The 11,003-nt window shown below is 34.2% G+C and overlaps 2 protein-coding genes across 2 annotated transcripts; both read right to left on the bottom strand.

Moving 5' to 3' along the window:
• Positions 1 to 1,136: 1,136 nt before the first annotated feature.
• LOC117907736 (translation initiation factor IF-2-like) lies at positions 1,137 to 2,174 on the bottom strand. The gene has a single exon (XM_034821379.1). It carries the CDS (start codon positions 2,120 to 2,122, stop codon positions 1,223 to 1,225), a length of 900 nt encoding a protein of 299 aa, XP_034677270.1. The 5' UTR covers positions 2,123 to 2,174; the 3' UTR covers positions 1,137 to 1,222.
• Positions 2,175 to 7,336: 5,162 nt separating this feature from the next.
• On the bottom strand, positions 7,337 to 8,333 carry LOC117905893 (F-box protein GID2). The gene has a single exon (XM_034818760.1). It carries the CDS (start codon positions 8,117 to 8,119, stop codon positions 7,565 to 7,567), a length of 555 nt encoding a protein of 184 aa, XP_034674651.1. The 5' UTR covers positions 8,120 to 8,333; the 3' UTR covers positions 7,337 to 7,564.
• Positions 8,334 to 11,003: the final 2,670 nt, after the last annotated feature.

The raw sequence follows: 11,003 nt of genomic DNA, 5'->3' as shown, positions 1-11,003 counted from the left end.
CCCACCGACCACAAGTGCCAGAATGACTAGTTTCATCACAATTTTCGACCAAAATATTTTCATTTCACCGTTTAAAGAATAAAAGAGAAGTAAATTCAAGAGGTTCCAAATATTCAAAGTATATATTCAAGTTTCAGCTGCCTTGTGTTGAAACATTGAGATTCGACCTGTCAAAAGAAGTAAAACCAGCGAGCAGGTTTCCAGCACCGATAGCAGTTAGAAAGCAGACATCTGAACTCCTTTTTCCTGAATTAACCTCACTATTCCAGTCGCCAGCAACTTTGAAAAGTTGGAATTCTGTTGAATGCCCTTCAATCCAAAAGTTCCCTAGTTTTCAGTGGAAAATTAGACACGGACCCTGTTCTTTGCTTTTGGTTGGCCAAAATAAGTTGACAAAGTTGATCAGAGAAATGGTTGCCATGCAGAGACACTTCCTCTCTGTTGCGGGCAGCTCCACCCAAATCTAAGGATTAAATTAATACATACGACGACTACCGTGAACAAATCTTACTAGGACATGCCATTATTGTATTGGTGGACCCGTGGATGCCAATACTAGCCAGACCTTGTTATTCGTCGTGTTGTTGGATGGGATACAATCGGATTCAATTATTCCCTTTAAGCATATAAATGCATTCAGGGCGAGGGCAATGGTATATACACCAGTGGAACCAACTTTTTATTTGATTCTCCATACAAATAGAAATCATTACATCTTTGATCTGTGTAAGAAATGTACTATATCTACCCTATTACTGTATCTTTATGGAAAACTGATTCAAAGAGTTGATTTAAAAATTCAATCATTTTACTGATAATAATTTGTCATGTTAGGCATGAGTTGAATTTATCTTTGAAACCCGACTATGCATATATATTTCCTTTAAGCAAAGATTGTATAAGCTAGTTTGCTTTCCAAATCCAGGGTTTATATAAATGGAAATTTTCAAAAATAAAACACTATCATATAGAACGACACTCAACGTTTTACATTACATTACGTGAACTCTCAAGAACAATAATTAACCACTCTTTGATAACCTAGCTATGATGTTATCAAAATTTATTTAGAAAAGAAAAAAAGAAACTAATCTGTTAAAAGAAGGAAATGATTAAATTAATTAATGAATCACTACTTCATGCTTGTAGCAGACTGGTGCCCCTTCCCTCTGTCGCTTGGCCCAGCATTCTTGATCCCTCCTAGTGGTAGAATATTGATGAACTAATGTCCCTTTCCACCAGGGCTTGGTCCAGCGTTCTTGATCCCTCCTAGTGGTTGAATGTCGACGAACTCATGTCCCTTTCCACCAGCGCTTGGTCCGGCGTTCTTAATCCCTCCTAGTGGTTGAATGTGGATGAACTCATGTCCCTTTCCACCAGCGCTTGGTCCGGCGTTCTTAATCCCTCCTAGTGGTTGAATGTGGATGAACTCATGTCCCTTTCCACCATGGCTTGGTCCGGCGTTCTTGATCCCTCCTAGTGGTTGAATGTTGATGAACTCGTGTCCCTTTCCACCATGGCTTGGTCCGGCGTTCTTAATCCCTCCTAGTGGTTGAATGTTGATGAACTGATGTCCCTTTCCACCTGGGCTTGGTCCAGCATTTTTAATACCACCTAATGATTGAACGTTGGTGAATTCATGTCCCTTCCCGCCATCGCTTGGTCCAGCGTTCTTGATCCCGCCTAGTGGTAGAATATTGATGAACTGATGTCCCTTTCCTCCAGGGCTTGGTCCAGCACTCTTGATCCCGCCTAATGGTCGAGTGTTGATAAGCTGATGTCCCTTTCCACCAGGGCTTGGTCCAGCGTTTTTTGTCCCGCCTAATGGTTGAGCGTTAGCGAACTCGTGTCCCTTCCCGCCATCGCTTGGTCCAGCATTCTTGATCCCACCTAGTGGTTGAACGTTGGTGAACTCATGTCCCTTTCCACCGGGGCTTGGCCCTCCGTTCTTAATTGCTTTGATATAGAGCTCATCAAAAGAACTCCCACTCCCACAGTCTATAAAGCTACCAAACTTGGCAGCATTGAAAGGACGAGCTTCGGTTATGAAAAAGGAAGAGCTTAGCAGCAATACATGGAGGAGGAGGAGGAAGAAGCTGAGAGAGTCGAGACTAGTAGCCATTTGAAACTTTGGACGACAAGGATATGCTTACAGAAAAGGCTCAACTGTGATGTTGCTTGAGGTAACTAGTGTCTTGAGGAATGAGGCATGGTTGGGGTACCATTTATAATGCCAGAAACAAGGTGTGAATATGGTGATGGAAGCGATAATTTGACTTGGGAAGAAAGGATAGTGCTCCATTCAAACACGTGGGTTATAGAAGGGCACGTAAAGTGCCGCCACTTCCACCTCGTTTGAATGGGACCAATGGGAATGGTCATGGCCTCAGTTCAGGCGAGAGGGAAAGAGTTTTTAACTTGGTTTTTCCTTAACCCCTTCCAGATGTTTACGCCTGCGTAATTGCCTATGTAATCATGTAAAAAAACCAGGGAATGAGCGGTATAATAATAAAAAGAGTGTTAAAGGAGATCGTGCCACGTGCCTAAACTCATCACCCTACCAAGAATATATTCTCATGCATGATGTCACATTTCAACTTCGGCCCATCGGCTCTTGGTGGGGTGTGAGACTTTGTTGGACCGGCTAAGGCCTTTAATTAAGACCCAAATACTTGAGTAAAGCCACTTTTTGCTATTGCCTTTTTTCTTATTCAATTCCCTTCTTTTGCTAGGGATAGGCACGATGTGATATCAGGGCTTGTAAAAATTTGTGTTGGATAATAACAACTAACAAGTAGACTATATATTATAATACGCGGTGAATATTTCTGATAAAATTCTAGATGTCCAGAGGAATTGTTAAAAGAAATTGGGATTTAATGGAGGGAACACAACTACACAAGCCCTCACTCTCTATTAACAAGGGCAAATAAGGGCATCTATAGAAAATGGAGGAATTCAAATTCTCCCTGACAATCAAAACGAAGTAGTGAAATAAAAGTACACAAATTACCATCTTAAGTAATACTATGGAGCAGTAGTTGTAGTACTTTCTCCTTGTATACCTCACGGCCCATCAGTTATGATGTTTCTTGAATTTTCCTACAAAATTGTTTGATTTGTCATTTAAAAGATTAATTTCAAAAATCCAAAGTGACCAGTTATAAATGTAATAAACAAAAACTTTCTAATTGGGTTGAAAGAATTGAAAAGGTCAAAAATGGAGTGAGTGGAGCTTAAGCACCAAAATTTTGAAATCAATCACGCATCTGAATTCCTTCTCCCCAGCTCAAATCCCCACTTTTTGGTTTGAATCTATTGGAATTCTAAGGGCTGCCTTCAAACCAAATAGCCTACACATTTCAAAATTCCCTGGTTTTTCAGAAGGAAAATATAGGATGAAGTCGATCAAAGAAAAATGAGCGTTCATGAATCGGAGCGCCTTCCTTTATGCAGTGGGCTTCACTGTTCACACCAAGGAACCACAGAATTAAGACCTAACTACCAAAAAGCCTCGAAAAAGTAAATGTTCAAAGTAGGGCATCTCTTTTAGTCATAGTCATAGTCGTTTGTAACAGATACATTATATCTGCAGGACTTTTCCTATATGTACGTGAGGTGAAGAAGAGAAGTGTGGCATATTCAACTAGTCTCTAGACTCTTTGTCAGTATATAGCATCTGCATTTAAGATCTCGTTGTTTGAGCAAAAAATAAAACTTCCCAACCAAACAGTTTATGTAGCTGGGCCATGGACACTAATGTACAGCATGAGGAAGTGGATGAAGAGAATTCAGAGGTGTAGGTGGGAGATTTAGTCAAGTTAAGGGCATTGGTGGGGGTTGCTGGAGGTACGGTGGCAGCCCTTACAGCGGAATGTGAACTCTTATATGAAATATGTACTGTAAGTTGTAACCTGTAGGCTGTAACTAATGTGTTCCGGTTTTGCAGTTGGACATGACAGGTGGTGTGGGCGTTGTTAGCTGGTGGCCAACTGCTCCACATATTAGCTTCACGCGCCACCACCGGCGGAACTAAGGCAGGCCTCCTCAATTTCGCCCCCAAAAAAAATGTTCCCTATTCATATATATTTTTTTTCCTTCTCATGTTACAGCTGTTACCCTAATTTATTTTTCATTAATTTTTATTTAATATTTTAATTTTGAAAATTTTAAATTTAATTAAATAAAAAATTAATTTACAATTGATCTATATAATTGTATTAAATTATATGATATTTAATCTTTTTTTTTTTATGAAATTTTGTTTAATTATTCACATTATGAGAATTTGTGTATAGTTTCAAGTATAAAAATACTTTTAATTTGTAGATAATTTAATAAAAAAATTGTCATCACTTTTAACTAATTAATATTTAATTATTTGAAATTTTTTTGAATTATTTTAACATTTTTTTATTAAAAATATTAAAATAATTAAAAATTAACTAATAAGATTTTTTTCTTACTATTTTTAATTCTTTTGAAAAATTCCTTTGAATGCTTTTATTAGTTCTTTTATAATTTTTTATTTTTTTTTGGTATTGAGGTTTTTAATTCTTTTGAAAAATTCCTTTGAATCACTCAATAAGTAATTCTTTCTAAAATTATTTTTGCGTATCAAAATTAGAAGTTTTTTAATTAAAATTACTTCAAAATAGACTCTTGATCAATTTAAAAGGGCGGTGAAGATGAAGAATGCTAAGGATTGAAGTTTGTCAAGTTAGAAATTCATGGGTCATGTACCAACAAAAAATCAATAATCACTGGTGGACAAACAGAGCTGGAACAGTGGGAAGTAGTGCTTCTCCTGAATTTGAAAATGGAGCAAAAGTGCTTCATCTATTTGTGCTAAGACAACAGATCTCTCCAAATTGATTGTTTCTTCTTCTACCAATCCCATCATGCTTCCAATTTGTCAATTGAGCCGTCTAGGGAAAGACATCCCCAAAATGCATCATGCAATTAGAATTCTATGCTCCAAAACCTCTTCAAGTCGGGTATATGTGCATCTTTGGCTAACATCCACTGCTCTTCTACACCCATCTGTGATCTCAGTCGAGAATAATACCAAACCTCATGGGGCAGCCCTACTATTATGGTTAGAGTCATAATTTTGATTCGGGCAAATCAACTACTAATTGAATTTGATTTGTCATTTCATAATCCAAAAAATGAGACATGAGACACATGCTTGATTGATTTGGAATAAGTGTAGTTTCTCTTATATGCTTATTAAATCAAAATAACTTGAAAATATATTTAGAATATGCGGAGATTTAAAGGGTGAATAAGGGGTGTCCATCTCACATGAGAGGGGTTCTTAGTATAAATTACAGATTTGGAAAATCAAGTGGCACAACGTATAAGTTGTAGAGAGTGATATTTGTTTAGTATCCTTTTATTTAAAAATTAAATGTATGATTTATATAATCCAAATCGGTAATTACTTGTCCAGTAGTGCATGCATGGACTATATGCTAAATAAACAAGTGTATACATGAATTATGGAAAAATAAACATTAATTTAGGATCTGTTTGACAACTATTTTTGGAATAATTTTCTATCATCCAAAATAAATAAATAAATAAAATAAACAAACAGATAAGAAAACATATTTAGTAACCAAAAATTGTTTTTTATTCTTTAAGAACCAAAAACTGTTTTATGTTTTTTAAGAACAAAAAACACAATATTTTCAAATAACATCATTTAATTGTTTTATATCATTTTCACTTATTTTTTAGGATTGTTTTAGAAAATAATTATACAAACATATAAAATGATTAAAAATAAAGTACTAGATATAAAAATTATTTTTAAATATTAAAAACAACTTATAAATATTTTAGGTTCCCAAACAAACTTTTATTTTACAAAATATCATAGAAAAGTTTTTTAAAACTATTTTAAAAAACAATTATCAAACATGATCTTAGATTTTGAGTTTATTTCGAAGCACATTTTTTTTTTTATTGTAGGTTATAAATTTAGGATAAAATTGGGAAAAAAAAAAAAGAGATAAATACGGATATGAGAAAAAATGAGAGACCCTAATCGAATAAAAATCTAGTTTAGAATGCAGATATTAGAGTAAAGAAACATGGGTTTATGTTTGTAGTCTTTCCTTTTATAATTTCTCAAATCTCTCTTATCCTCGATATGATTGAAAATCACATTAAAATTTCGCATAGTTTTTATGCATGAATAACTTTATCATTATTTGTTAGCTTAAGAGTTCTTCAAGTTAAATTTTCATGATTATAAGACAAAGGTTAAATTTACCTACAAAGTAATAAATTTAATTTCAAGTCAAATAATAAGCCAACCACCTTCCTTGTACACAACTTAATCTAGTTTTACCAACCCACCTTCTTCATACACAACTTGAAGATAATGCATTGAAACTTTCACCAACACCCATCCTACACCAATATCCTTTAGCCCTATTAAATTTTGACAAGGATGGCCCATTTTACCAAATATGGAGGCCATTCCAAGCCTATGACTTTCATCGAAATTGCCTGACTTATGAAAATTCTAGTAAAACTGCAATCTATACATTTTGTAGAAATATAACCAGGCATCATTTGGGCTGATCAAATCAGAACCCAAGCTGCTGCTTGGATCATATCAAGTTGGATTTGAATTACTACAAAACATCTAACCAACCTCAATTCAGATCAAGTCTGCATAGTTGTGTTAAGCAGCTCAAAATTAGCACACAACAGCCCCATTAGAAAAGTTAAGAGGAAAGGTGAGGGATTAGGCCGTCTTGAGTGCACACCAATGACCAATCCCAAACTCCGGACTCGAGTTCAACCTTCCCCGCTAGAACCTCAACATACTGGGGCATCTCAAAAGTTCCCAAAAAGGTTCAATTAATTATCAGGTTATTTAAATGTGCGGCAGTGAGAGGCCTGTCAGCGGACATTAACTAGAGAGGAATTGAATTAAAAATTAGAAAGCGGAAGGGAAAAAAAGTCAATAGAGAAATAAATAAGAGTGAAGGGAAATAAATAGAATACATTTGCCAAGTTCCCAACAAGTGAAGCCATGCCTCCTTGTCCAAAAATTTCCACATCTGAATAAAGAAACAGAGTGGCAACGTATACGACAATTTGGGGCTCACAGGAATTTTGGCTTTTACAGATCCAATCAACACAAAACTCTTCCCCGTGGGAAGGGCCAGAAAGCGTGGGCAGTACCCGACATTCATTACAACTCACCCCGTTGGCTTTCTTCACTTGTTTCTATTCCTGTAAACGCATCCCCTCACTCATTTTGTTTTTCCCCCTTCCTTTCCTCGCATCCAAACACGATTTTCCCGCGGATCAATCAGCCCAATTATGCATATTAAGTATTAACATTCAAATGCAAAGCAATTTTCATTATCTCATTTTATACAACAAACTCAGAAATCAAGAAAAGAGCAACAATTAATTCATAGGAAGGACGCGGATCTGGTTGAGCAAGCCGATATAGATTACAATCGTGGAAAAAAAAAGAAGGAACAAAGCCAAATTTAGGGCGATTATAGAGTAGTAAGGGTATGATCATGACAATTCATCTCCCTCTGTTGTTGAAATTCATCTTTTCGTAGTAACGAATTGAGAGAAGAGACAGGGAAAGATGGACCTCGTCTTTTCCCCAGCGAGTTGGGAACTTGGGCCGCATCATCGAATGCGGCGCAAACGGAGGCGATAGTGCAGTCGACGGCCACGATGACGACGGCGGCGAAGATGATGAGGAAGCCTGGGGCTTGGACAGCGGCCAGAGGTAGAGAGAGTGGAGACGACGAAAACCTCCGAGAGCGAGGACCACAGATCGGACCTGTTGGTTGCCGCAGCCGATATTAGCCCAGTGTCTGGTACAGATCAGCTCCCAGAGCCGCTCGTCCTGGGACGTTCTGTGCCAGAGCTTGCTAACGCACCCAGCGATGGCCAGAGTACGTGCGTCCACGTGCTTGAGCACCTCGTACAGCAGGTTCTCGTCCAGATTCACAAACCCTGTTGTCTCTCCCCTAACCTCCCCGTCGTCTTCATCATCTTCAAGCTTTGGATTCTTCATCTTCTGATCTGCGCTTTCCAGATCATCGTCGGCAACAAAAGGTCGCTTCATGGACAAAGGAAATGAATTCCCAAATCCGAGACAGTTTTTGGATGATTTATTAATGAATCAATAAAAGAGGCAAAGGTGAAAAAAGGGGAAAAAAAGAGAGGAAAATGAATGTAGTGTGGCGGAGAAGAGGGAATAACGAGGCGGTTGCAGGTGGAGGGAGAAGGGAGGAGGGGCTTTAACTTATGGGCTATCCGCAGGTTTGACACATTTCGATGACGACAAGATAAGCAATGAATGCTCTTCCTCATACTTCTCTCTTCAATTTACCATTCTCTCCCCCACCTTCCTCTTTATCTTTTTGGCCTTTTGGTGCCGCACCGGCGCACCCTCCACTTCCAACCTTTTTTATTTATTTTTTTATTTATACCTTCATAAATGCTTTCATTTACACTTTCAACCATCCATAGCACATCATTAAACCTTTCAAATATTAACAGTCTTTTATTTACAACAAATATTAAGCAGTGTTTGCAACATGGAATTTGGAAATAATAATAATAATCCTAATAATTCTCAACATTGGCAAGAAGACTAATTAAACCCAAAAAAGAAAAATGTCAGAAATATAAAACTTAGATTTCATATAAATGTTTTCTATCACTCCAAAAGACAATGAAGAGTAGGGTTGAGAAGACATCATTATAAATATAATGGATAATTCTTATTAAAAATCATAACTTCTAATCTAATAGTTTAAAATATTAAAAATTATCGATTATATATTAAAAATTCTGACATATTAAAATATTTTTGTTTCATCCTCAAAATAACTAAAGTCTTATGCTTCATTTTATCAAAATTCTAACAAAAATTTCTTATGATTTTGTGCAATTCTTTGAATATCATATCAATATAATTATTTATAAATTTACGATATATATTTCTTCAAATCACATTCATAACTCAATCATCAAATATAAAAATATATTTGTAAAATAGATAATTTATAAACTTATATGAGGTGTTTAATAGATGAATTTAATGACTTAATAATTTAATTTAAATCATTAAATAAATTAAACATCTTTAATAAAATAACTTAATATCACCATTTAAATTTAAAAGTAACTCTAATTAAACCAAGATAATTAATCTAGTCGAAATATTAAAACATCACCATTTTTGTAAAATATGCTTGGAAATTCTAGTTTAAGCATGTTTCTTAGATATTTAATAAAGACAAAGAATTAAAAAAAATTAATAGGTAAAACCATCAATGATAATTTGACTAAATAAAAAAGTTTTCATTTAAACTTTGTTAAAAAAAATGACATAAAAAACTTTAATTTGACTCCATTTTTAGTATTTTTAGAAATAAAAAGTATAAATATTTTTTAATAATATTTAAAAGCAAAAGTCTCTTCTCTTCCACCACCCAAGTTTGTCAAAAAAAAAAAAAAAAGATATTAATGAGTTGTGGGTTTTCATTTTTTATTTTAAAATTTATTTAAAGAACTTGAAAATCAAAAGATTTTGTATACCTTTATTTTAAAATTTTTAATATAAAAAATTTAAAATATCAAATAAAAACAAGTTAACTAAATATGATTAAAATTTTAATTTTAAAAATAAAAATTAGAAAAAAAAAATGCAATCAAACATATAAGAAAGAATAAACTATTTTAGATACAATTAACACGTTTAAGTTATTAAATTGATTTATAAAATAGTCCCATAAAGCTTTAATCAGATAAAAAAAGGCACAATTATCATAAGGAACAAGACAACCAAGTTTTCCAAAATCATACAACTAAAATCATGATTTTAGAAATTGTTTCATACCCTTGACCCGTATTATAGCACCATAATTGATTTTTGTTTTTTTATTATGATTCCTAACTTCAAATAAATGCCAACATTAATAATTGAACATAATGGTCAAGTCACGTGGATGGAAGTCGACATTATGTTTCAAGTCATGAACCAAAGTAGTTCTTAACTTATTTTACTCTAGTGAATTTTTCTTTTAGACCATTCACAAAACTCCAACTACAATCTCGTTATTTTACCCATAGCCCTTTAAATTTACAATAAGGGGAATTTGTATTCAAGAATTGTCTTTTGTTTTTTAGAATAAAAAAACACTAAAAATACATTTGACAAAGGGAGTTATTTTTATTCTCAATATTTTCTGTGATTTCAAAATGCATCTTTTCATAAAATAAAATAAAAAACAATGTGTTTTTCTTCTTTTTTTTTTTTTTTAAATCCTAGTTGTTGTTCTCTGTGTTCTCACCTTTCTTGCTTGCTATTCTCGTATTTTCCATCGAGAGTATCTCCACCAACATGAGACAAAGGTCAACTCCACAAAATCTATATATATTGAAGTTTTTTTTCTTTTTCTTTTTTTGCTAGATCTAGTAATGTTAGGTTTTTTTATATAGATTTGAGAAATTTGTTAGGAAAAATATGATTATTTTTTGCTGCTGTTGTTTGTGGTACTCATCTTGCTCTATTGTTGTTCGTAGAGCATAATATGATTATTTTGGGGCTTTTCTAGTTTTTTTTTTATTTATCTATGATTTTATGAATTTGAATTATGTTTTTGTTATGAGAGTTGAGCATAAATAGCTTCATATGGATGGTAGAGATAAGTTTGAGGAGTGCCGAGGATGGGTTGTGAGTGTGGTTGTGTGTCACTCAACTAACCATGTTTTTTTGTTTTGTTTTGTTTTTTAGAACAAAAATTGTTTTTCATAATTCAATTGTCAAATGCAATTTTTGTTTCTGAAAACACAAAAAACTATTCTTAAAAACTATTTAAAAAAATAGTTTTCCTTACCGGTTTTAAAAAACGACAACCAAACAAGCCATTAATTTCTCTCTTCCTCCCCATGATGAAGCAAAAATTAAGAACATGTAAAATATTGAATTATAGAAATAT

The sequence above is a fragment of the Vitis riparia genome, chromosome 18 (assembly GCF_004353265.1).
Source record: "Vitis riparia cultivar Riparia Gloire de Montpellier isolate 1030 chromosome 18, EGFV_Vit.rip_1.0, whole genome shotgun sequence".
Taxonomy (NCBI): Eukaryota; Viridiplantae; Streptophyta; class Magnoliopsida; order Vitales; family Vitaceae; genus Vitis; species Vitis riparia.
This window is presented reverse-complemented; position numbering and strand designations above follow the sequence as displayed.